A 27,441-nucleotide genomic window follows, 5' to 3' on the forward strand; every position below is an offset into this window, starting at 1 on the left:
CTCCTCTCACAAAACTTCCTCCAGGGCATCAGTGTCTATTTAGTCCTAACAAGTGTTGGAAAATGTACTGAATGGAGCAGCTCTGGCTCTGTAGGGGTGAGAGTGTTCTCATGAGTTTTGGTTTGCAGGACATTGTCATTAAACATCATGACTTTTGCAGTGTGAGGAACCATGACATTTCAGCCAACATTTGACTTCCCTGCTGCATCTTGGTTGTGCTGCAGATGTAGGGAACAGCTCCAGTCAAAGGACTTCAGGTCCTTCTACGTAGGAAGGCTGAATTCAGTTCTGATGATTTCATTCCTAATGGAAATCCAGGGATTGAACACGTGGAAAGAGATAACATGTGTGCTGTGCTCCTCACAACGGTTTTGTCTGCTGGACTGCTGATCCCTACAGTGGTTTGTGAACTAATGTGTTGCTAAAATGACCAGCAGGACTATCCTGGATGGTTCTTTGTATGGCTCCTACAGTGTCTCTGGCAGGTGCTGTTTGATTTTGTTCATTATTGTTGTCAGTCTAGTCTTTTACACTGTATGATTTAGAAAACTCTCTTCCCCTCTCACACCACTCCTTCCCCTACCAAAAAAAAAAAAAAAAAAAAAAAAAAAAAAAAAAAAAAAAAAAAAAAAGCCCACTTGCCTCACAAGATTGTGGAATTTGCCAGAATGCTTGCATTTGTGTTGACATTTTTTCCTAAATTCAGTTATTTTCAAGATGTGTGCAGATTTCTTCACTTAAAATTGCCAACGTTAATGGCTTCAGATTGCTCTCAAAAGTTCCCTTTTGTTTTTCAGCCTACAAGAACATCATCAGAAAGCATTTATTCCAGACCAGGTTCCAGTATACCTGGCTCTCCAGGCCACACTATCTATGTAAGTATTCCTTCTGATGAATAAGCTGCTGAGCCTTTGCTTGCACATGAACTGCTCATGTTGAAATAAATCACTTTTATACTGCTGCTTTATTTTAGTGCTTAAATTGTTAAAACTGTTGCCATGTAGCTTTTATAACTACAAGATTTGAAGAGCAGGGTAGGCCTTTTCCAGGTCACATTTCTCTTGGAAAGGTACAGTAAATCTTTTGATGTGACTTGGTGGTGTGAAGAGGGACAGAGAGCAGAAGGGTCATTCAACTTTGTAAGGATTTTGTGAGGAGATCTGTGCACTTTGATACACAATTTTTGAGAGCTCTGCTCTCTGCGCTTGGGGAACGTGGGGAGCAGGATCAGCTACACTGAAAGAAGCCTGCCTGATCCAACACTTTCCATTTTGAAAGTCAGATTTTTTGGTTGTGAAAGGAAAGGTGTTTTTAATTTAGGACAAAACTGTTATTAAGCATAATGCTGAATCACTGATTTTATAGATAACCTTGAGATTATATAGATGAAAATAGAGAGTAAAACACAGAAATTTGGCAGTTACAATAATGCAGGAAAAATGTCCAAAACTATGAATCTCACGTCCTGAGTTAAACTCTAGTTCTTCTGTGCATTTCAACAATCACAAAAATAAGCTGATATGTGGAAAGTGTTGACACTGCAGATATCAAAAGACAAAGCACGTCCTGGAGAACTACCATTCTGTGGGTAATATCAACTTCATAAACTGTAGTTTATGAAATTTAATTACTGCTCAAAATCACCATCTGTAGAGCAACGTGGTGGCCTAGATCAGGGTCTACAAAAATATCTGTAGTAATTTATATTGGATTAAGAGTATCCAGACATATTTGCAGCTCATTAACAGACCGTGGTAAAAATACTACATCATATATTAATATACCTAAATATTTTAAAGGTTAAAATGGCTTAAGGCATTTTGTTTTATCTGGTAATTAAAAGCTAAACAGATTTGAGTCTATTTTTAGACAGTGATTGTCCTAACTATTTCAAACCTTTCTTCTCTAGCAGGAAATGTTTTGTATTGTTTCTAGTTTAAGGCATTGCTTAAGAACCACCAAGACCAGTGTTTGTTAGAGACCTTAGGAAGGCAAATGCATGTTAATCTGAAGTTACTAGGTGCTAGCACTCAGCAAGAACAGAACTGAATGTGAGTTCCCTTATGCAATCTACTATGAATAAATAAGGTATCTAGTAGAAGTGTTGGAAAACAATTTGAGTATCTTCTTTCACTTTTAGTCAGCAGTGTATTTCAGTAAGGTAGGTAAAAAAGCATGCTGATAACTTTTAAAGTCTTTCTGTAACTGAAGAAATATATTAGTTATCTAAACTGATTATAAGACCTCTTTTTATCTCCCTCTAATGGGTGCAGCTGACTTTGGAATTTATTTCCTACTTCCTTTTTTTAACTAGTCAAGATCTCCTTGCAGTCTTACTGGAAAAAATAGTCCATGCTTGCACCATATAGCTGGTAAGGAATGGATGCTTTAGTCAGAAGCTTGGGTATAGGATGAGTGAGGAATGCAATGTAATAATTTCATTTGGGAGTTCAGAAACCCAGTCCTGACAGTCCTCCTTGTCTTTTTATTTCCTTCCAGTAAGTTCTGTTTCCTCTTGTGTGCACAGTTATAAATTGAGTATATGTCTGTGGTCTTCAGCATGAAATCCTTTTGTAATCTCTGTAATCTGCAAACTAAATTGATGTTATCACCCATTTTACATATGGGAAAACAAGAGCAGAAAGGTGAAAATACTTGCCTGAGGCCACAAAATGAGTCATTTGCAGAGCTGAAGTTTCCAGCTCACTACTGGGGATAAGAAACTTTTGTAAATAGATCTATATATGCCATGTTCTTTCTTCCCTAAGAGAAGAGAAAACTGTGAGCTGCTGTAGAGGAGGCCTGCTGGAGAAGAACAAGAAGCATTCACTGCACATGTAGGGTGCCTAAAAGGGGTTTCCATAGCAACAGTGTGACAACAAATACACAAAATCGTAAATTGTGTAAAACAGAAATTGCCAGTGCATTTTTGTAAGTTAATTTGTCTTCTGTCTTTGACCTTTAGGCAAAAGTAGACAATGAAATCCTTGATTACAAGGATTTAGCAGCCATTCCCAAAGTCAAGGCCATTTATGACATTGAACGTCCAGACCTAATTACTTATGAGCCATTCTACACCTCCGCCTACGAGGACAGACAGGAGAGACAGAGTCTTGGAGAGGTAATGACCCACCAGCACCTCATTCCGCTGTGCACTGCATCCAGAGCCCGCTCCGCTTCCCATCGCACTCCTGGAGATCCTTGCTGCTGCTATTCACACTGCTTTGTGTCTGTCTGATCTGGGGGTACTGGGAACGCTCATGCTGCTGCCTCAGTGTGAAACTGCAGCATTAGACACCTGCACTGACACCAGCAGAGGAATGGCAGGGGGGAGGCTTGCAGGCTTGCATCTCTGTGTGCTTCCTCGTAACTCCCAGGGGTATCCTAATCTTTGGGAATGGCAAAGTCCAGAAAGTGAGGCAAAAGCCAATGTGCTGCTGTGCTGTGCAGCACCAATATTCACTCCTATTCAAGAGAATAGGAGGAATACCATGATGTTCTATGGACTAAGATAGCAGCAGGATACTTATCTCACAGATACTGAAGGGAAGTATATATCACCAGAGCACTTTGCCAGACATACTGGATAAAACTGTGTGAGGCTGAAGTGCTCTTCCACCTGGGAAAGCAGGTTAATTATGTTATAGACATACCTGCCTCACATTTTAACCTGCTGGCATTTATTAAGGATTCTTGTATCATGCAGCAATAAGAAAAAGCTATGTCATTTATTCTTCTAAACTTGTGCATAAAGGTATCTTTCAGATTGTCGGTCCCCAGTTTCCTCAGGTGAATTTCCATAGGTGCAATTACTATTTACATGATTCCAGTGCAGTCTGTGAAGCAGGTTTTGTCATCTAATACCATCTGTCTGTGAATCAGCCTTCCTGAATGCAAATCTAAATGGATGTGGAAATGGATTTACTGCTGCAATCTCAGTGACCTTACTGACTGTAACTGAATTGAGTATGAAGATAAGTTGAAGAAAAAAAAATTACAGCAAATCATTCAGGCACCAGTGGTCTGTAGATGACCAGATCAGTATGACTGATAATCTACTTTCTTCTCAATGTTCTGCCCACCAGCAGGTCAGAACTGCATCAGTTTTTCTCCTTTGTTCTTTAATGTTTTATAGAGTTATTTTAAATCATGAATTGAAAATTCAGCTCAGGAATAAAATAAGAGATTAACAGGTCAGAACATTACAGAATTTCTCCCCTGCAATTTATGTTGGTAGCAAATCCAGCTTGCATCTGGTTCAAAACCACTGTGAGATGCATTGGTGACCTCTGACCAGTTCCAACAGGCCTGACCCATTCCACAAAACCTGCTACAAACACAAGTCTCTTGTTGGTCACACAGAGGGAGCTAATCTCACTAGAGAAAGTGAACCATTTGTTAATCCTTAAAGGGAAGCTTCTTACTGACAAGGAAGCATGTTGGAAGCTGATAAAGCAATATGGTGTAAGTTGTCTGCTTTTATGCTTGTTCTGGGAATAAGCAAAAGCCTTTGGGATTTTCTTACACTGTATTTTCACCTGCATTAAATTCAGTTAATTTCCAGTGACTACAGAAATTTGTTCTGGAAACAGACGGGGCTCTCACTTTCTTTTTAGAAGGTCTTGGGTTTTCACCCAATGCTGCTGCTGACTTCTGTCACCTTGGGCAAGTTACCTCACCTCTTTGTATCTGTTTCTCGTCCCTTCCCTTGCCCTAATGAGAACACAAGCCCATTGGGGTGGACTGATCCCTTACCCTGTGTTTGTTTTGTGGTAATCAAGTGACAGCAACCCTGGCACAACATACATCAGTCCCCATCATCTTTAAAAAGCAAAGAAGGTGACATGTTTAATCTTGCAGACAGTGATTTATCCTGCATTCTCTTTGCAAAAGGTGTGTATGTGGTGGTGTTAAATAAAAGGGTACCCTCAGTTTACCCTTGTACACTAGAAATGCCCCTCACGATGATTTAAAGAGAAAAAGAAAAAAAAAAAAAAGGCAACCCAGTCTCAGCAGAGAAGGATTTTTGAGTGTACAAGGGGACAGGTACAAGAGGCACCGAACTTTATCCAGAGATGGACACAAACCGTAATTCTAGGGGATGGGCTACAAGAGAACAGTACACTTTAGCCGCAGAAAGCGAGAAACCTGCATGGCAGTGAGCAGAGCCGGCGTGAGGCTGCTCTCAGTGCAGGGCCAGGGCAGTGCCCGGGCGGGTTTCCCACTCGCGATCCCGCTGGGCTCGATCCCGGCGCTGGAGCCGCGCTGTCCCGGCGCCCTCTCGCGGGGAGCGCGGGCTGGCTCCGCCTGCCATCGGCCTCCAAAGAGACAAACGAGATTGGAAATTAATTTTCTGCTACCGAGGCTAGCCCGCAACAGAGTGAGAAAGTTTCCAGAAACTGTCAGGTACTCAGGTTCTTCAGGACCTGTCAGTTCTGCCCTGTGAGCAGCAACCTGATGAGCACTGAAGTCGTCTTTTCTCAGCTCCAACTTTTGTTGGGTATATATTGAGAAGCAGCACTTTACCTCTATGTCCTTTATTTCAAGTATTCTGTTTGTTGAAAGCACTCTTAAACACCTTTCTCTAAACAAACGGACATAAAATGAGAAAAGGATTTTTCCAAGTATGATGGATGCTTCAAAATGGAGCAGAGATTCCACCTGGTAGTTCAGTTAAAAGACAGCTAAAATGGCATCAGGGTGAAATGCTGGAACTTGTGTTGCAGAATGACACCTGTAAAAATTAGCAGAAGTTCCCCAGATGACAAAATGACCTGTGTGGCTTCAGGTATTAAAGCAGACTCTCAGATCTCAAAGCAATAGAGAATTGAGCCTGTTGTGGTAGAAAATTTTATGTAAGTTTGGTCAGAACGAGCCCTCTTCCCCTTCCTCTTTCTCTTCCCCTTCCTCTTTCCCGTCCCCTTCTCCTTCCTTTTCCTTTCCCTCTTCCTCTTCCTTTCCCCCTTCCCCTTCCCCTTCCCCTTGCCCATCTGGAGTCATCACTGTATTTCCACTGGCTTGCTGTTCTGGAATGGAGCTGCCTTTCTCAGTCACCTGCACAGTGTGTTTCAAACTGACCATAGTGTGGCTGTCTGTAATAGACCAGGTTTTAAAATACCCGGAGAACCAAATATTCCTTGGCAGCCTCAGAGTTTGAGATCTGACAGTTCACCTGTGCATGATGAAACAGTAACTTGGCTGCAGAGTGAGGTTCCATTTCCCAAAAAGCAGTGAGATGATGTCAGCTAGTGATGGAGTAAAAATACATGAAAGGAAAAATACCTGGATTCAGCGCGCTGCTTTTTAGGCTGCCTTGCCAGTCTTAGATTCCTATGACCACCTTTTACTGTAACTGCTACCTCAGCATCCAGGTAACCCCAGCAGATGATAGAAATTCATCTATTTAGAGTAACACATGAATTGCTAGTAGAAAAAGTGTGGGAATGCACCTCACAACATCTGCTTCTTTCATTCATACTGAGAGTTTTAGGTTAGCTCTCAGTTTTTGTAGAGAAAGTTGTTCCAAAGCACTGTGTATGGCATGTTTCATGTGGAGCAAAGTTTTTACAGCTGCTGCTGTTAGATGATAGGAATTAGGAAAACACGAATATAAAAGACTTTCCAAGGCTTTGATGGAAAGTAACAAAAGCAGTCTTTAACAGCATTATGGAAACTTGATGAAAAGGAGACGCCCTGTATCCAATAAAAAACATTGCTCCTTTGTTTGGATACTTTGCATTCCCAGTGTCACCATCTCCATGAGAGTGAATGGTGTCTCAATCCAAAATGTATGGATATTTACCAGCTGGATATTTATTACCAGAAACTCTGTGCACATTTTACACTACTGATGTTGTACATTAGTGTAGTAGTTAGACCAGAATCAGCAGTTTTGCTTCTGAGATATTATCTTAATAGCTGTATCATTCTATAATTGTGGTCTTATTTAAAAGCATAATCTCTTGCCCATTTTATTATGACAAATAATATTGAAGTTTTGTGCACAAAGGAAATAATTAAATCCTGCTCTCCCAGCTTCAAGTTGTCTGGTGGTTAAAGAGCACATAACTGGTAATTACACATAGCCTTTATTGTTGTTTGTACCATCAGCATATGCATAATCATATGTTTCTTCTAAAGGTATTTCTTGCCTCAGTTTCCCTATCTGTGTTGCAGAAACTTTTCATAATATTGTGCATATTTCTGCCCACTGGCCTTTGTGCAGTTCTTTCACTACACATGCTTGTAATTCCTGTCTGTTCTCCTTATGTCACCAAGGAGCAACACAGAGATTTAAAGGAGGTTATATCAAAGAAATGTTGATGACGACTACGTGCTCCTTTGCATGGGTATGACATGTAAGGCCTTGGGGAGAAACACATTTTTGCCAGTGTGTGCGCATTGGAGGGAAAACAGGCTTCATCCTGAAAGATATTCTGTATTTTGATTTTCCATGCAAAGCTCTGAGTTAAGTTTATTTACTTTTGATTTCCATTTTAAAGATTTCTTCATAACGGGCATGGTTGTTAAATTAATAACTCTTTCTGATTTTGATCTTTACAGCTATGATTTAATTACCACAATGATTAGATGGCTAAGATGATCTTGCATGATACTTGACTGAATTATTCACACTTATAAAGATTCTCCCAGAAACTTTAAACTTCAATGATTCATGGACCAGTCCCTGAGCGATGTGGAAAAAGCAGGTTCCGGTGCTGGGATGGCCTCAGTAATTTCTGCATTGCCACTTTACATTGCCATTATCAGAGTATCTGCAGCAATGTTTAGATTACCTTTTTCTGTCCCAGTATATGCAATGGTATGATTTCATAACCTTATTTTTTATGTCTTTGCAGTCTCCAAGGACATTATCACCTACCCCTTCTGCAGAAGTAAGTTTGGTGGAACCTTTGGGGGCAGTATCCTACTGTAATTAGAATTATTCCCTCGAGCCAGTGCAGGCATTGAGTTTGTTATCAGTCAGATCCATCTCTGTTTGCCACACAGGCATGTTTTCTTGATGTTGAAACTTAACAAAAATTATTTCTAAGAAGGAAAAATGAAGCCCTTATTGAGCAATTGTACAAAAAGTGGAGCTACCACTCCTCCTGATTGCTGTCTGTAAAGCAGAGCCCTGTGTCCAGCAGGCGTCACTTCTGGTACATTCCTGCTCCGTGTGGCACAGGCGGATTCAGATCTCGAGAGCTGCAGGATTTACAGGAGATAAAATGCTGCTCTAAGCATCTAAATAATAAACCGTGTTTGCTACTGAAACATTTGCAGTTTTGTCTTGAAGAAAACAAAACTATGGTCTGCTTTGGTTTTGCTTTGCCAGAGGAGTTAATTTGAACATCATAATAACAGGAAACATTTGTGACATCATTTGTCAGGATACAAGAGATGCTCTTGCATAATCATCATCGTTGCATTATCATGTTGCTTATTTGCAGTGTAAAAGTTGTACTGATTGCTACTAGTAAAAAATTAAGGGACTATAAAATTTCTTGTAAATCTTCATGCATTAACATCAGTCCTTTCCCTTTTGTCCTGGTTTAGTTTGCTTCATGGGGGGGATTGGAGGGGGGGGGGGGGTGTGTGTGAAGGTGTTGTCTGTTTTGAGGTTTTTTGTCTGTTTCTTTTACTGACTTTTTTTACCCCCAGGAAACCAAGTAAATTGAATTTTGCTATACAAGGAGGTGTCATGTTTTCAGATGCACGGGGAATCTGATTTGGATATAAATATCTGCTGATGTAGCTGGTTGTGACGCATGGTAAATTTAGCCACAGAGAGCTCTGTGCTACACCTTTTGAATTCTTGCTGGTCTCCAGGTTAGCTCACTGATGGCCAGCTCATGTATCTGTCTTGTGCAGGTCACTACCGGACACACACACTCTGGATGCAGCTTCCCTTATGGAGTCAGGGACTGTGGGCAAATCTAGGATTATATAGAGTTAAATAATGGAGTCAGGGACTGTGGGCAACTCTAGGATTATATAGAGTTAAATAGAAATTACTGGTGGTGTTGGAACCTTCCAAGACTGAACTCTGACTATAAAAATGGGTTGGAGCAGATCCTTGGAGAACAGTGCTAATAAAGTAGGTTGAAAGCTTAAGGGATGTTACTATTTCAGTCGCCTCTGCTGATGCCTTCAGATCCATGGAAGTTAAGTGCTGCTAAGAATGTGTAATGTGCATTTACATTTATCAGTGGATGCCTCTGTCCTGCAGGGCTATCAGGATGTTCGGGACCGCATGATTCACAGGTCTACCAGCCAGGGCTCCATTAACTCTCCCGTGTACAGTCGGCACAGCTACACCCCCACCATGTCACGTTCCCCCCAGCATTTCCACAGACCTGGTAAGGGCAGCTGCATTACAAACACATGAAAAAATATTCTTTCTGTATTATGCCACTCAGTGGTGCAGTGAAGCACTTGTTTCTCTTAGAAGTTTAGGATGGAAAAATTGTGTATTTTAATGTCTCATTTTCTACCTGTTTTCTTGTTCTGGATTGACATAGTCTTCTGCACTAGGCTGGCTGTTTCTTGCATCATAAATATAAATCTTCTGGTTTTGTTTCCAATCAATTCTTTTTAAAATACTTGTATGTTTCTGAAAGCAAGGGAGAATTTGCAGCAGTGAATCGCAAACTTCCTTCTGGAATTTGGGAAAAGTATCACATATTGGAAACAAAAATTACAGCTTGCTGTACAGAAATTAGTAATGTAAGCTAACTCCCTTGGAAAAAATTCCTTTAAAGCTTGGTGCAGCCATAGAATCTCACATTCAGAAGCAAAACACCCATATGCTCCAAATTGCTAGTAATTTTTTAAGACATGGACTCAGAAGGTATCTTTTTAATTAAAGCCATAGGCAATTGCCTGGGAACACTTGAAAACACAAACTTTACTTTTTAACAGTGATGTACAAGTTCTGTGTGCAATATAGAAAATGTACAGGTCATTCAGGTTCCCAGTGCCTCCCAAATTACTGGTTATGTATATAAAAGCAAGATATGAAAATGAGCTATTCATCCACACCCAAACTGCATAAAAATGTATTGCTAAATGCTATTCATTGAAGACTCTTTAAGACTGATTTTATTGTGTATGGTAATGAATTAAATCTTTGTGATCTATTTTTAAATTAAGTGATACAATCGCACGGTTTCATCTTCCTTGGTGATTACAGCTGAACAGTTGGGATGCCAAAAGCCCATATGCAATAGGAGCTGCATTTTTAAAATTAAAGATTTATAATAGAGCCACCACTGTGGAACTTGAATGCTGTAGCCGTTTCCTAGTGGGGGTGGGCTGAAAGCAGCCAATTGTGTCTGTCAGTGAATGCCTTATTTAAGGGACCCAAGGGAGGTGGGACAGAAGCAAATTGTGTCTGATACTTAGTGCTGACAACATGACTGTGTTTTAAGATGACGTTACAACTGAAACTGAAAGAGACTTGAAAACGTGAAAAAGCTGCAAACTTCTGTCCCTTGATTCTCCAGTTCTGAGGGGATTTTTCCATTTTTATCTGTTGTCTCAGGCATATGAACAAATCCAGGCCCTATTCCAGACTTGACTGTGATTGAGTTTTACTGTCTGTGTTCAGTCAAAGACCTTCCCCAGAAGCAATCTCTGTTTATGTAACTCTTGTGATGGGCAGATGGGCTCAAGCCAGAGTTTGGATCCAAATGTAAAATCTTCCAAAGTCCATAGCCTGAATGATTTTCTGAGAAGATATTTGTTCAAACTTACCTCTGTTCAGATGATCTCATCTTGGGCTCACCTGTTACTGATCCTCACGTGACACAGAAGTAATTCTGTACAATTCATCATTTGATGTTTCCTATGCTGTTTTGGGGTAGCTGTTAAAGCTACTTCAATAATTTTCCTACGGTAATTATTTTCCTACAGTGATTACTCATGTTGAATAATAGCAGTTGTATATGTTCGGTTTTTTCCTCCTAATGGCACTTCTTTTCACCACGTTATTTTGCAAGAATAATTTCTCTCTGAATAAACCCAGTGGCCCCAGATAACTTCTTTTTTGCTCCCAGCTAGCCCTTGAGAGAGAAGTGAACTGCTGCACTGACGTTGTCAGTATAAGGTTCTTCAAAAATCAAGTGCTACAAGTTCTGAAAAAGTTTGCAGCCTTTTCCTCCCGCGGTGCCCTAGCTGATGTTGGCAGCATTTTTGGAATGTCTTAAAACAATAGAAAACAGCTTGCATGCCTCTTGACTGACATTTTTTGGTCAGGCACTTTTCAAACCAGCTGCTTTCTTAACTAATTGGGCGTCAATGTTTGTGATGTTTCCATGCTGGTAGCAGGCTACTTTCTGGTAACAAGGCATAGGTCAGAAGCTCATTAAGCCAATGATGTTATGCTAAATTAGCGATGCAGTTCAAAGCTAAGCCTCTCTTCTAATACTTCCTGTAATTTTGTCTTAACATTTACGGACCCTTTGGTGCATCTTTAACCGTTCTGTTTTCTTCTCCTTCCTTCTTTCCAGAATCCTAATTGTTCAATGCCTTTTTTTTTCTCCTTCCTTCGAAGCCTCCTTCCCTGCCTGTCTCTTATTGCTTTTCTTTGTCTCCGTTCTGTCCTGCCCCCCGCCTCCCCGCTGCCGCAGAGCTGCTGGCTCTGGGTGCGCAGCGCGTGGCACCCCCGCGCACGAGCAGCCGCGGCCCCGCTCTCCATGACTCCCGCCCCAACTCCCCCTTCCGACACCACTTCATCCCCCATGTCAAAGGTAAGGAGCCAGGCCTCTCTCCAAGGAGTATCCTCCACGCTGGAGATCTGTTAGCGTTCTGGCAGAGCTGATAAGGCGTGTCTCCGGGAGGTTGCCTATGGCTGTGTAGCTGAGCATGCCTCGAAATGTGCTGTTGCACTCGAAACTACAGTAGAATAGACATAATGTCCTTTTTTCTGGAGGAAATATGTCATTTCTAAGGGCCCTAGTTGAAGAGTCACCAAGCATTTACCTGGTAGAAACACACAGAAAAGCATTGTCATTTATTGCCTAGAACCTGCATGTGCCTAATTTAGCTTCTTTCTAAAGGAGTACACAACAATCCCTCCAGCAGTTAGCTTATCAAATTTAATTACTGCCATGTTCTTAAAGCATGCATTGAAAAAATTGATTACAGTATTGCCTGAATGAGAACAAGGTGATCAAAAATACGGAGAAGAAAAAAAAGAGATGATATAAAGATCAATGGCAACAAGGAAGTTAATCTTTGTTATTCATATTGGCAATAATTAGGGCTGAACAAAGTAAAATTAAAATCTCTAGGCCTCTCCTCAACTAATGCAAATTGGCAGGCTCTGCTGAAAGCAGTAGCATTGCAAGGATTTACATTATTTGAGGATCTGGTCCTTTTTTCAATCTTTTATTTTCCATGGTTTGATTTGGAGGAGGATTATTCTTTCACTGTGTCTCTTCAAGGAACTCACTTAGCTCAATGAGCTTTTAGTTTTGTTTCTTGCTTTTTGTGAATGTTTGATTTCTGTTGTAGCACTTGGCTGGGCCGTCTCTTCTCTTGGGGAGAAGGTCATAGATTATATCACCTGCAAGAGCTCAAAAAGAGAGAGCTGAGTAAATTGAACATAGATCACAATCTGGCACCATTGATTAATGTAGATAATCTGGAGATAATCAAAATCAGTTGCAAGAAAGTTGTTGCCATGAAATTTCAAGAAATGTTAATAGATCTCAACATCATGGCTCTTTAAGCATTCAGATCACCAATACTAATTTTATATTCTTGCCTTTTTTAGATGATTTTTGATAATCTGCACTGTCCACTTTCCTGCTATGTCACTGTTTTAAAAAAAAATCTCACTTAAAAAGATTGGGACCCTTAAAAATAGATATACTGCTCATTTCAGCATGCAGTTAATTCATAGTCCTTGCAATTTCAACATTTCTTTGCTGTAAATCCAAATTAATGCTCACACTCTTTCAAGTGGCATTTTCATTCTTTTTCTGTTGAGAAAATAGCTTCTTCAACAGAGAAATGAGAAGAACTATTGGAAATCCATGCTTATTGTTTTCAGATTTCAAAGAATCACCTGGCATGTAGATCAGGTATTTTTTTCAGTTATTGGTAAAAAAGGCCAAGTGGGATTTCAAGTGCTGTAGACAGAGGGGTGGGTATGGTTTTTATCAGATATGTCCTGGAAGATGTTGTAAGAATCCTCAGTTTTCTGAAGGCCTGGACATCATTTATGTGTCATTACTCAGCAAAGCTCCTGAAAGCTCGAATACATATCACTGTGACAGAAGAGGCACCATGTGATCTTTTTACTGACTCAGCCTTTCTCGCTTGTACTTTTAGCAAGAAGGTGAACTTGATGTTGTTTTGTAAGAAAGATTTCACAAAACTATAATTTTGGGGTTTTTTTCCTTTAAGAGTCAGAAAATACAGATGGTGTCTCAACTGCTTTGGTAAAGGGACATGATTTCCCAGCAGCATAATGATAACTGAAGTGTCATGTGGCACATTACACCTGTGGTTTTTTGTATGCTCAAGTCAGAAAGACAGACATTTAGACCAGTTTCAGTGTGTTTTCATACAACATAAGGCTTAAAGAAGCATAATGATTAAATCTCATAGACATAGCCAAAAGTAAAGAAATTGGAGGAGTGCAAGGGGCTAAATACGCCTCAGAAAGTCTTAGTGAGAGGTTGTTGCTGTAACATATAGGTTGAAAAAGCTGGAAGGGTATGTAATATGCATCAGCCTAGGCTTAATTTAACCTAATTTCCATTGAATTTGGTCTTGTCTCAATAAAGTACTGTCTTTTCTATGAAAGAATCAAAACAAGTCCACGAATGAAAGAAACCTTGACCCTTCTGAAATCAGAGACAAAACTCCCATTGAGAGCCAGGATTTCATCTCACATGCCTAGAATTTTTCAGAGGCATTCAAGAATATTGCAAAGCCCCCGTAGGAATTCCATGTAAGAAGAGTTTCAAAGTAGTGTGTGTTCCTTTGCTCACAGACCTTCCCAAGAGGAATCTACCCACCTTCATAGAGAATTTGGACCTTGCTTATCACAGGCTCCCACTTTCCTTCCCTGAGGCAGGTCTCTGAAATCAAATGCTTTCTGTACCTGGTAACTATTTACAGGGTTTTGTGGATGCAGATGAAAGTTCTGCTCTGGAAAACAGTTGTGTTTTGGCTGTTTCATGATTTTCAGTTTTGTGTGTGAAATAAGGGCTACACATCTGGACAAGAGGATGAAGGATTGTTTGACAAAACCTGATTAGGAGTAAGGGTTTTAGGTACTGGTGAGCTTGTTTTCCTGTGTCTACTCAGAAATAGAGCAAGTAAACTGGAAGCTGACAGAAGGCTCAGTGTTGGTTGCACATGGGTTTTTGGCTTGATTCTGTGAGCTGAGCTTGTGAATCCCACTGAGCCCAGTGGTGAGCACTTCAGAAGGCAGCAGGAACCTGCGTTACACTGGGCTGTGTGTGGGCAAGCAGTTCTATTCCTGGCTGCTAGGGCAACCTGCCTAACAAATTCAGCTGTAGAAAACAACTACCCGACGGAGCAAAGAGAAGGAAAGGAAAAAAAAGCCTCTGAATTTCCCTTCTGCTGCGCTCTAGTGATGATTTTTAGATTAAGCTTGTTCCATTATCTGTTAACATCCCCCCACCTACACACAGACATATTCATCTTCATGCCAAGGGTGTGGGAATTAGTTCTTTCTACAGTGTTGGTTAACCGGAGTGCTCTTGTTGCTTTGGGGAGTTAACAGTAGTTACAGCATATCTGACACAGTAAGAGAGACTTTTCTGTGCAGGCAAGGAACCCAAATTTAATGGGTTTTTATGTAAAGCTGCAAGCAGGCTGGCCATGAGGCCCTGGGAGACAGGTACAGGCAGCCAGGAGCTCTGCTGTCCTCTGTGCGTGTGCACATTCCACAGATGTTGGCACTGCTTCCATAAATTGTGGGTGGTTTTGCAGCTGCATCCCCAAGCACTTAAGCCTCGTTATGAGAGTGGGCTCCTCAGGGATGACCTAATGGGAATCTAAGTAGATGTACCATTCCCTCTTGCAGAGGTTGGAGGTAATGAGGCTGCCATCCTAGGAAGTGTAAAGGGGAGTTATTTGTCACTACTAGCAGGAGTCATTAGGTACCCCAGGAAATAGAAGCCAGCAGAGACATCTGTAAAGCATCACATGCAGGATGATACCACAGTAATTATCTGCCTGGTAGTGGGTGCATTATACATCACCAGTTCTCTCTAAACAAATTATCTGTGTCCCAGATGCAAGACCAGCCAGCATACATTTATGGGTGTGAGCACACTTAGTTGTGTCTGGAGGTGGAGAGGGCTGTAAGAAGGGTTTCTTCCCTGTATTTGCTGTGTTGGTGACAGAAGCACTGCAAATTGAACACACCCACATTTAGACTACCAGTTCCCAACAGTTAAAATGTATTTGTGACTCCTCTGTTGTGACAAGTCCACAGGTCAATAAATCCCCTTTTTTTTTTTCTCTTTTATTAAGTGTAATTGCTAAGGGAAGCAGAAAAACAAAGTGACATGTTCTGTATAAACAATTAACTGTATCTCGAGACCTATCAATATTAATGGCGTTTTTTTCCTTATAAAACAATGATTTTGCTGAAAAGTAACTCATGATTTCTCAATAGGAACAAAAGACATAAGTAAAATAAAGTGAGGTGTTCCGCCATCACAATATCTCAAAGGCTGGAGAAGTAGAACACAATATTGGAATTGCTAAGTAAAGAGCCATAGCTTGAAATATGACAATACTGTTTAACTAATCATTCATGCTGCTTTTCAGAGTTAGCAAAACTAGCCCTTAACTGTTACCTTGCAAGAAGCTCAGCATCGCTGCACCCTAAATAGAAAACCACCATCAACTCATGTGGTTGAAAGAGCATCATGTCATTTAGGGCTGAAATGTCAAAGGGCTAAATATAGAATTTTGCACATGCATTCTTCTGGACAAATTTTGTACAGCCAAGGCCCCTGAACTGTGCATGTAATTTTTGAAACATTCATATGCAGTGGGTTAACTTGTATACTGGCTGAAGCCTCTGTGGCACATCTCAGCAAGGTTTGTAAAGAGCATTTTTTTTTCCCTTTTAGTGCCTTTTAGATTGGCAGATGACTGTTCAAGTAAAAGAGGATTTTTTGTGTAAATTGTAAAGAAGACTTCTTTTTTCCTTCTCCCACACCTATCTCCCCATCCCAAATATATAAATAGCATGCTGAGTCTAAGATTTTGGGTCCTCTAACAGGACATAAGAAACAGGTCTGCAATTTATTTTTTCTTATGTTTTATAACCCTCCTGTATTTGTTATCATTCCCTCCTCCACCTTCCATTTTTTTTCTTGCTTCCTTAATCAGCATTTATAGGGTTTTTTAAGCCATTGTGCATTCTTTAAAAATGGAAGGGGTTTGATGCTCCCCTACTTTTCACTTCTGGGGTCACTCTCCCCCCCCATGTAAAATAAGCATGTGTGGATGGTTTTGCCTTGTGGGAGTTTGCTCTAGTGTGAAGAATGGTACAATAAAAGAGGCAGCTGCATTCCTTTAAGGTACACACACAGACATGTGAATGGATATCTGGCTGTTAAATGTTGATTCTTGGGGATCCACCATCGTGGCTGTGCAGCAGCCCTCCCTCCCTGACAAGACACAGGAACTTTCAGGGCCGTTGGATTGCTGTGGAGCATTGTCAGGAGGCAAAGGGGTAGTCCCACCAAGAGTAATCCTACAAATAGAACAAACTATGTGTGCAAACTAGAACTAAGGGTTTTAGGTATTAGATTCAGATTTGCTAAATCAGCAGTGAAGTATTGTCATCAGAGCCAAATTTGGCATTGACAGAGATTTGGAGCGGCACGAACGATGTGGACGCAGCCACCAGATGGGCTGCACTGCTTTACAAATTATTTTGCCATATCAGAATTTTCCTAAACCAATGAAAGAGTGTGTAAGGAACAGTTATGCCTCTTGATATGGGCCAAGTGACCTAACAGCTGTTTTCTGTTTCTGGTTTCTGTACACTTTTGGTTTAGTGAACTGTAGTAACTGCCAGCATCTGCTTCTATCTGCTTTGGGTTTGCATATCAACTACTCTGCTCCGTGTTGGCGCCTTTTACTTACAAATATCAATCTCCATACTAAAACATCATTGCCAAGTAACCTTCCATTCTTCTTTTCTATACTGCCCATCTAATCACCAGCTACGAACACACAGCTCCTGCCTGCATGCCGTCAGAATGAGTCTGAGCTGCTCAAACCTCAACTCCAGCCTGAACATGAATTTTTGTCTCTGCAGGAATAGCAGGGGGGAAAAAAGTCACCAGGGCTACTACCAGTCCTCCTCATTGTTTGTATTTATATTTTGGTTTAACTTCTTTTCTCCCTGGAGATTTTGATTCCACCAGTTTTGTTTGGGTTTGATTGGGCTTGCTTTTTTTTTTTTAATTGCTCTCCCTCTTCTCATTTTGTTTTCTCCATTCTTTCATTGGAGGCAATGAGCCGTCCAGCGGTCGGAACTCCCCTGTCCCCTATCGGCCTGACAGTCGCCCTCTCACTCCAACTTACGCTCAGGCCCCTAAACATTTCCATGTTCCAGGTAGGAGCTGGCACTGTGTGTGTCTCACTGTCCTGTCACAGTGTAGAATGTAGCCTTTAATGTAACTTCTGTCTTGTCTCCATCGTTTCACACCGTTTACCATGGGTTGCACCCTCAGGGTTTGGAACTGCTTCTGGGCTCGCTGAGAGGAGTAGTGCCTTAAGAACGTGGGGGTTCATTGTGATTTTTACCTATTCTCTTGGTCAGGTGTTTCACTGTAAGACTGCTTCATTTTTCAGGGTCGGTGGATGGTCTGTGAGCTGTATATGAGCTATGTAGGGCTTGGTTTTTCTCCCAGTTGCACCAGCTGAGCACCAGCGTAGCTCTGCTAATTTTAGAGGAGTTGGTTTTGATTCACATGCAGGAAAGAGGTTGAGTGATGTAATGGCCAGTGAGCCATTACATGTGTCGTTCATTCAGATTGTTGCGACTTGTTTCAGTCTTGAACCCAACAATTCTAGTTTAGTGTTCCTTTCTTTTTAAAGCATGTGAGCTTGTTTCTTGTTTTGTGCAATGGCTTGGTGTCCTCAGAGAGATCTGCAGATCCACAAGAACATGTGTGCCTTAGGATGTCCTTTCTGTAGAGGGCAGTTTCTGTTTTGAAGTCAGCTGCACAGTTGTTCCAGCATCTGAGAAGCCCATGTGTCTTGGATTTTGATGAGATGAGCTGTGTGTCCCTAGGGTTTGGACATGCATCTGGCTGCTTCAGCACTAGCTGAAAGCCTTGTTCTATCCAGTTATTTTCAGATTCCCTTCAGCCTAGTGTTCCTCCACAGTGCAAGAGGTTACTGCCCTTCCTGGTCTCCTCAAATCTGGCAGATAAACATTTTGTGCACACCCCCTTTCCTTCAGGGTGACCTGGCTTGGCTGAGGTCAGCTCTTTAACTGCTTAAGCTCACCTGGCTCTCGGTGCCTCGCCTAAACTCAAGCCTAATTGCATGAATAGCTGTGAGAAATGACCTGGAGCATGGTGGGGGAGCTCTCCTCTCCAGCTGGCGTGGTGCAGCCACAGAAGGAGCTGTGCTCCCATTCTCCCTGGAGCTTTCTGGTGTCCATGTGCGCAAGAGGACTGCATGACTACCCTTGTAATGTTCATACCTGTTTGCTGGTCAAGTGGCCATAACAAATCACACATAGGAATGAAAGACCACAGTGTCTTTGTGTGCACTGAGTTTGCCTGTTTATGTAAGGTTGTAGGGTTCTGCAGGGTACGATTTGCCTCTGTTTCAGTAGGTTTTTAGGTTTAGCTTTCCTTCACGCCAAAGGCAAAGTTGTCCTGTAGCACTTTAATTGGATCTGTGATACAGTGCATGTGTTTCTGAAATTCCTTTTCATCTTTCATTCTAATGTAACTGAAAACTTTTTTCAGGCAGAATAAAGTAGCAAAATGGGTTTCTGACATTAATTTTCTAGCTCCCTGCAGCTCAATTTGCTCATCTAATAAGATTTTGGCACATTTTTGCACTGTAGTGCTGATTTTGGATTAGCTTTTGTATTTGTAGCTGTGCCGAATACACGAAGTGTTGGCTGGGGTGGGAAGGTAGTTTAGAACAAAATGGTTCCTGTCTTAGATTATTATTTGTAAAAATATGGTATCACTTAGACATGCTGTAGATTTACTACGTTAGAGTTCTGGGGAGTGTTTTTATTCTGATTTACTTAGGTAATATGCAATATGGTGGGCCTTGCATAAAAAAAATGACCAAAAAAAGAAAGAAAAACTGTCCTTGTGGTTTGAGAATTAGTAGCATATCAGTGAACACTGCATAAAGAATCCCTTTGACTCACTGAAGTGTGGCTGTTGTTGCCTGTTGAAAGCAGTGTCCTAGGTGTCTATGTTGTTCTCTGGGTTTTGAAGTGAATTGTAGGCTCGATGCATTCTCCTCTGTTCCATCCAGCCAGTCAGCTGGAAAGAAAATTGAGCTGTTCTGACTGAAGCACAGTTTTCCACAGAAGTCATTTGGGGTGGTTTTCCCCAAATGGCTTGTATCTTCACCATTGAAATGTCTTGCCTGCTTACATTTCCTCTCTTTTATCCCACTTTAAAATTAATGGTTCATGAGTTGGTGCATCCACATGTTACAGAATCAGCTCCAAAGGACTTCATACCACACGTCTTTGACTTTTCACTTGTTCTTATGTTTTCTTTTCTTTAAATAATCTGGTTTTGTATAATACTAGAAATAGCTTTCTGGCTTTTTCTTGTGCTATATCCTTGATTTGGTCTGTCTATTGCTTTGGTGGTGGAGTTATCTTTATCTAAAACTGAAGCAGTTTTCACATCCCTTTTTTTCTGTTTCTTAATATCACAGATCAAGGTGTCAACATTTACAGGAAACCGCCCATCTACAAACAACACGGTAAATGACCTTTCCCTTTTTATTTCAACATTGGAGTGTCAACTGAATTAAAAGGTGTACAATTAGTGAAAAGCATTCAATTTTTACTTTGTAAGCCTAAAAATTCAGTAGTCCAAGCTTGAAGTGGCTGTAATTGCATGTCCTGGAAAGTGATTATGTTTTAAAGCATGTTGTTGTGTTTGGATTATATGGTTTAATCTTGCCATGTGGATATTAATGGCAAAATTGCCATTATCTGAGATTTTGCTGTTTGCATTATGATACCTTCCAGCATTTCTCTTCTTTAAGTTTATATTTTAAGAGTATAGGTACTGGTCATGTTAAAGTGGATTAACAGTAGACTGATCTCTGACAGGGACTTCGTGAAATATCCTTATTTTAAACAGACACAGTACAATAATTTATTTCAACAGCAAAGATGGAGATGTTATAATCAGACTGGAATTCCACATGTACCTGTGGCTTTAAATAAGAATCTTTAATTAGTGAAGATACTGTAGGTGACTTATCACTGAGAGGGCTAATTTGACTCTCAACCCTATGATACAGCTCAGGTAGTTTGCTGTACTTGTTTTTCCTGGTGTTTGGGTTCTGAGTTGGACAGCAGTGTTAGTGCTCTAAGCTTTTTGGTGTTGGTGTTGTTATAGCAAGTCTGAAATGACAGTGATGGCAGGAGGCCATGGCCTTGCCTGTCTGTAATCCCACGGGGAAGGCTGCATTGTAAAGGAGTGTGTTCACTTCCCTCCTGCTGTGAACAGAAAGCTGTGCATAGGAGATGTTTTTTATTTACCTTGGTGAAAGACAGATTACTCCACTATTTATAGACTGAACTTGCATCCCTTTCCAGATGTTTTATCCAGTGGAATGTGTTTAGGGTTAAGTAGCAAATCAGCAGCACTACAGGGCTTACATGAACAGTTGGCTGAGAGCCATTGAGCTGGGATGAGCAGGAAAGCACGCAAGTCCATTCTGTAGTCAGGAGTGAGCGCTGCAAATTACACTGCTTCAGTATCACATCAGGGTTTTCCCTCTGTCTTTTTTAAGTTTCAAGCCATATGCTCATTTTGGAAAAAGTCTTAACATTGTTTCTGTTTATTTTTATGGTTTTAATGTATCTCCTCACCTTCCATTAACATGTGAATGTTTAACCACTGACATCACCAATTCTAATACGTAAGTACTGTTTGAAGTCATGCTTTTGTAAACTCTGACCAGCTTCCTCCATGCCTGCAATTATCCTTAGAGTTTTCCAATTACCAAATGCTCAGAATTCCCAATGATATCTAACACTGATGTTGCTTAACTACCTGGAACATGTTGGATGAGCAACACAGTGCATCACTTTGTTAAAAGATACCTTTCTGTGTAAAAAAAAAAAAGAGAAAAGGAAAGAAGGGTCCAGAACCCTTGCTTCTAATACCATAGTCTCATATAGCAAAGGTGATTTGAGCTAATGTTTCCCAGCTCAGAGGTAGTTAAGGCTGGGTTTAATGTAGACCGAATCCTATCAGATTTTTTTTTTTTCTTTTTTTAATGTCGAGAAGAGAAAGCCATAATGCACAACCTCACATGCTTTTACAAGGCTTTGGCTTAAAATGGAATTTAAGTGGAAGCACCACTACTGAGCTATTTTATTGGTGAGGTTCATTGCTTTGCAAGTGCCTTGCCCTGCAGAGGTGATCTTAATGGAGTTTAGTATTTATTAATAAGTTCAAGTCTGTTTTTTCTACTACTGCATGCTCCAAGCAAGGGCATGCAGCATGAAAAAAATCCCCTAGTTAAACGTATTTGTTTCAGGTTTCTTTTCTTCTTTGTTTTGCAGCTTTTCACAGATAAAATAAGAAATAATTAGCATCAGTAGTGTTAGAATTTGTACTGTTATTCTAAATTATTTATTTTCTTGCCCTAGAAGGAAAACATAGTAGTACATAAATATGAGTTCATCTTCATAAATAATCAGCTGTCCTTAGGAGATATTGGCAAATACCGTTAGGCTGCATTTTCTTACTCTTGCCTAATCATTCTTACACCGTGAAACCCTAGTAAAATCCAAAGCTGATTTGGGGTTATTTTGGGGTGGGGTTGCGGGAGGAGAGGAAGGTTTGATTCCAGCCTATTGGCAAGAGAAAGGCATTGCTTTGCTTCAAACTGCAATTGAAAAAGCAAAACATGAAAATGTTTGCTTTTGAAAACTAACTTCTTGTAAAGTATAAAATTTTGCCAATTTAGGGCTGACCTTTGTACTGCTCCAGATTATTACATAGCTAAGTTCCCTGATTGCCATCTAGATGCAGCTGCCTTGGCAGCACAGAGCAAGTCCTCCGAGGATATCATCAAGTCCTCCAAGTTCCCAGCAGCTCATGCACCAGCACCCAACGAGATACCAAAGATTGAGACTGACCACTGGCCAGGCCCTCCCTCCCTGGCTGCCATAGGTATGGAAACACAAACCATTCAACTCTGCGGCTCGAAAGGTACCGGTGCCCAAGGACATGAACGGTGCAGCTGGAAAAACGTGTAGGAAAGGTGGTGTCCACAAAGGTGGTGTCCAGATGCTCACCACCAAGTGCAGTTCTCCTGGTGAGACCACTGAGTGTCTGAATCTAAAACTATTGAATTGCACTGAGAATAAGGGGTTTTGCTAAAGGACTTTGGGATTGATCACACAGATATTAACCCATAAGCAAATTTTTTGAACTCTAGTGCGGTAGCTTAAAAAGTGTGGTGTGTCACACAAGCCTGACTTCTTTCAGTTATTCTATTTAATCTTTTGGTCCTAATCTAATAGCAAAAATTGCACAGAAAATATGATTGTCTCCAACCACATGACTAATTTCATGGCAAGAAGCAACAACTGAATTGGAGCTATTAACAGACTAAATAATTCCTGATTTTCAGAGTTACTGTTTCTACAGACTTTGTATTTTTCTTCTGTGTTTTAGCACTACACGTATCTTATTTTCTTTTCTTTAATCCATGTGCATCATCAATTAAATTTTTTTTCTTTGTATTTTTTTCCTCTGTTATTTTTTTTATTGACCCCTATAGCATAAAATAAGCTATCTAGCCCGGTTCATTCCTGAAGTCATGTCTGAAGCACTGAGGTGTTGCTTGTTTCAGGTCTCTGTGAGGGAATGTATGGCTTTCCTAACAGTGGGATCTTCACAGAAGTTCTGGGAGAGGAGACACAGGGTGGGAGAACTCAGAAACCAATTGAAGGGGCTGCACGTTCAGCAGCAATTTTTGGAAAATGTCCTTTAATTGGGATTGCAACCTGACAAACATGTAGAGTCCCTGAGTCACAGGGATAACATCAACATACTTGAAGCTCTCTCATCTACATACTTGAAATGTGCACATACTTTAAACACTGAGTTTGTCTAGCACAGGGTTGGTAAATAACTATATCAGATAAAGCCCTGTGCAGAAAAAAATAGAACTGCTGTCTAAATGCTTGCAGGAATAGCACATTCTGTGTATTCATGGAATTGTCCTGGCATCCAGACTGGGTTATTTCTTAAGAATATTTTTTTAAAAAAATCATTCAATAAAACTAAAGAACTAAAATGTACAACACCTGTGCCTTAATTTATTTTAGCTTTATCCAGTGGATTAAATTAGTTTATGTCATTTTAGACTAAGCCAATGCCTTGTTTATTCCAAATACGAGCGTTCATTTAGGAGACAAATGTAGTTTAATTTTCCATTTGAAATGTTAATTCAGATTTGCTTCTCTGGGTCTAGATAAAAGTGTAAATGTAAATCAGACTTTAGGTTTTCAGCTGTGATCCAACTGCTGGTGTTATTAAACCCCATGTTTCCAGAACCAGCAACATGAACTCCTTTCCCTATTACATGGAATCCCGGCTTTTGTATGCAGGACAGCTGCTTGTTTTGGAACTCATGTGCAGTTTAAGTTCTTGTTTAGTTTATAACAAGCCTGATAACCATAGGGTAGGCTACCCAAGTGAGTTTTATTAAGAGGGAGTTATGAAAAAGTCTTTTGAGTTTGTGGGAAAATGTTGCTTTGTTTATTCAGCAAATAAAACTGACCAGTACTTTGAACTAGCATTGAGATCTTTGAGCTGCAGTTGAACTGATGCCCAAAGCTCTCTCTGTGCTGTGGTTTTGTGGAAGCAGGAGCTGACATGAGACGCAGATCAAGTGGAAGGGAGGAAGATGATGAGGAGCTGCAGAGACGCCGACAGCTGCAAGAGGAGCAGCTCATGAAGGTGGTTATAAGCTTGTCCTCATGCTGTTTCTGAACACCATCCAAAAAGTGCCCCTTTGCTTTCTGTAAGCAATTTCTACCACTGTCTTGGTCAGCTTTGTTTTATTGATAGGATTTTTAATTCCCATTTGTAGCTCAACTCTGGTCTGGGACAGTTAATACTGAAGGAAGAGATGGAAAAGGAGAGTCGCGGTAGGTCAGCCCTTTCTGCCAGTCGTTACGATTCTCCAGGTAATTCATGGAGACAATAAAGCTAATCATGAACAATGAATAGTAAACTCCACGAATACACATATCAAGCAGTGTCTCGGAAGAGAGACAGCTGGGAAGACTGCTTGATATGTCTGTATGTGGTGATCTGCCCTGAAAGAGTGGCCTAATTCGTCACCTGGTTTTGGTGAGGGGAGGACTGTTGTGGTTGTTCTTAAATTAGAAGAAATACAAGGCTGACAATTTTCAGGCAATTTTGAGGAGAGAGCTGTTTTAATATAGATGAGGAGTGGGGTGAAGTGTTCAGCAACTATGACATCACACACATGCTAATAGGCTGGGTTATTAAATTACAACAACACATTTTGCTTAAAATGGTGGTTCCTATCCCTGTTTAGCCTCTTCTCCTAGGGAAAGAAATTCAGCAGTATTGACCAATGGGGCTACATATTCCAAACACAGCCAGTGTTTTGATCTGGGCTGACATTTTGATTGTATTTTGTTCCAGAGCAAAAGCACAAAAGTTAACTTTGGTTAATTGGTGACTTAGATTCTTTGCCTCATTGCACATTTTGATGTACAGCTGTGGCCTTCTCACATGTCCAGAGAAGGGTTTGGGGGTTTTATTTCACTCTGTTCATTCAGCAGCCATTGTAACACAGAAGCTGTACTTTGAGCCAAGAAGGGACAAGATGGGTCTCTCTGGAGTCATCCACTGGAGCAGCTGCCAAGCAAACTAAGATTTCCTTGTGTTCCCTGTTTTATAAGTGTGTTGCCTTGATGGCCTTGGAGAGGATTCCTGTGGCTCTCCCTCACTGTCTGTAATTTTTATGGGGTGAGAGTCTACCTGCTCAACTCAGAGCTTATGATTTTTTTATTAACCTTGTAGCAGGTTGGAGAACTTTATTTGAGATGTGTCCATCCCTCTTTGCAAGGATGATCAGTGCAGTCATCAACTGCCTTTTGGAATCTGGGGTGTCTTTCCCAAATCTGATGTCATGGCTGATCAATGAGCTTTTTTTTTAAATCCAGTGGAGACCACCTTGATTTTGAGCCTAGAAAAATCAGTGTCCCTTATTAATGGCCTGCCACCATGGCACGAGAAAGCTGTTTGTAATTTACAGAATGTGTGGAAGTTTCTATTGAGTTTGGGACTGAGTTTCTTGAAGTCAGTGTGTCTCAGTTAGTTGTGTATATGCCTGGCTCTTTTAACTGTGTATTTTGTACTAGGTGATTCCTCAAGTGTTCGGGTTTTTAGTTTCCATGGGATTTTTTGAGTAAAATATTTTCCCTTCCTCATTCAACAGCACATGCTTCAGCCTCCAAAACCTCTTCTCTCCCTGGGTATGGAAAAAATGGACTTCACAGGGTAAGAAGATGGTGATTTTGAGAAGTGAAAGGTGGCTTTAATTATCCATGGTATTTATTTCCATATCAACTGTATTGGATTTTCAGTTTGATAAATGTTTCTTATAAAACCACCTGAACCCAGACCAAACCTATTTTCCCCTCCCACAAACTACTTTGCTAAAAAGGCAAGAAAGCAATGCAAGAAATGTTGTAAAATTGAGGGGGAAATTAAAAAATTAAAGCAATTTATTTCTCCCCATGTACCAACCTGCTTGTAAAGTCATGAAGTGTGAATTTATGTGCTGTCCCTCTTTTCCTATTACAGCCGGTCTCTACGGATTTTGGTCAGTACAACAGTTATGGAGATGTGAGTGGTGCTGTAAGAGGTAAGGATGAGGAGCCTTTTACAGTCTATAAATGTAAAAATGTTATGATGTTTGATCATTTCTGCTGTTTTATATTAAGTCTCTGGATGTGATTACTTTGTATTTGCTCAGTACTTTTTAATTTTCTCCTCAATAAACTCAAAACATTTCAAATACCTGCTAAAAATGTTGGGTTTATTTTGCTAAATCTGCCATGTGGAACTAATCCTTGTTTATGCCAAGGGACTGCTTTAGCACTGGATCAAATGGAAAGCAAGTAATGTGTATATTATCAGGAATAAGACCTTCTGTGACAGTGTTTCCTTTCTCTGAAAATGACCATTCACTGTGCAGTCTGAAAGAATGTGCCACAGTGAAGAAAGGGAGATCATGCCCTCTAATCCCTATTGCTGCTCATGATCTTCATTATGACTTTGAGCTGGATGTGATAACAGTCACTGCTAAATAAAAATTGACAATATTATTTATGAAAGTTACGAAACTTGGGAGAGTTAAGGAAAAGGTCTGCAATACTTGGAGACTTGACTCTACAAACTAAGTCCAAAATTAGAAATGTTGCTGGCCTTAGAGAATCAGATGGGATTTTGGAAAAATCAGGTAGACAAGAAAACAGAGAAGGATTCTCTGGTAGATTGTGACTGATTCCTGTCCCTCCACACTCTAAACCTGATGAGATTTCTCTTTTGCTTTTCAGATTTCCAGGTAGAGTACGGGTTTTCATCAATCAACTGACAAAAGAACTTAAAGCAGCTACTTGTTGAACTCTGAGTTTCTGCTACAGGGAAGGGTTTCCTAAGACAATAGCTTTGATTTTCCTGCATGTTTATGCATAATCACCAATGTAGAATCTTATCAACAAAAAACAGGCACAGCCTCGGATTCCTCCTTGTTACCTCCCCAGAGCTGAGTTGAGACAGCTCACACCAGTTCTGTGACTTGCTCTGTAAAATCCACTGTCTGTTCATATATGAGTTATCTGTAATAGTCTCCTCTGGACACGTGAGGGGTGGATTTATTTCCAGCCTCTCTAGTACTGTCCCCAGAGACACATAGAAAGTCTCTTCTGGAGGCAATTTTCTCTCATACCAGGAGTTTTGAACTCCTCAATTTCACCCTGGAATTTGCTGTCCAGACAAGATGGCTGATCAGTAGCTTTCTACAGTGCTGCCATCACAGATGAGCCAGAAAGAAGTGTGCTTGCAAATACAAACCTTTAAACTTCAATTACTGCTTGCAGGCGTTTTTTCAGAATGGTTTGAGTCTGCCTGGCTCCTC

The 27,441-nt window shown here is 40.6% G+C and overlaps 1 protein-coding gene across 19 annotated transcripts in view; it reads left to right on the plus strand.

Annotated features, from left to right (window-relative positions):
* The window catches only part of ABLIM1 (actin binding LIM protein 1), a 193,620-nt gene that overhangs the window by 155,153 nt on the left and 11,026 nt on the right, over positions 1–27,441 (plus strand). For 6 of the 19 annotated variants that reach the window (XM_048310614.1, XM_048310609.1, XM_048310598.1 and 3 more), the window contains 12 exons: positions 798–875; positions 2,966–3,121; positions 7,860–7,895; positions 9,233–9,362; positions 17,525–17,629; positions 19,942–19,989; positions 22,278–22,424; positions 24,130–24,221; positions 24,355–24,451; positions 25,738–25,799; positions 26,106–26,166; positions 26,861–26,868. In XM_048310614.1, coding sequence (XP_048166571.1) covers positions 798–875; positions 2,966–3,121; positions 7,860–7,895; positions 9,233–9,362; positions 17,525–17,629; positions 19,942–19,989; positions 22,278–22,424; positions 24,130–24,221; positions 24,355–24,451; positions 25,738–25,799; positions 26,106–26,166; positions 26,861–26,868 — 1,020 coding nt within the window. The remainder of the gene's footprint in view (positions 1–797; positions 876–2,965; positions 3,122–7,859; positions 7,896–9,232; positions 9,363–17,524; positions 17,630–19,941; positions 19,990–22,277; positions 22,425–24,129; positions 24,222–24,354; positions 24,452–25,737; positions 25,800–26,105; positions 26,167–26,860; positions 26,869–27,441) is intronic. The other 13 variants (XM_048310599.1, XM_048310606.1, XM_048310603.1 and 10 more) reach the window with 8 other exon arrangements.

This window comes from Corvus hawaiiensis, chromosome 8 (assembly GCF_020740725.1).
Source record: "Corvus hawaiiensis isolate bCorHaw1 chromosome 8, bCorHaw1.pri.cur, whole genome shotgun sequence".
NCBI lineage: Eukaryota > Metazoa > Chordata > Aves > Passeriformes > Corvidae > Corvus > Corvus hawaiiensis.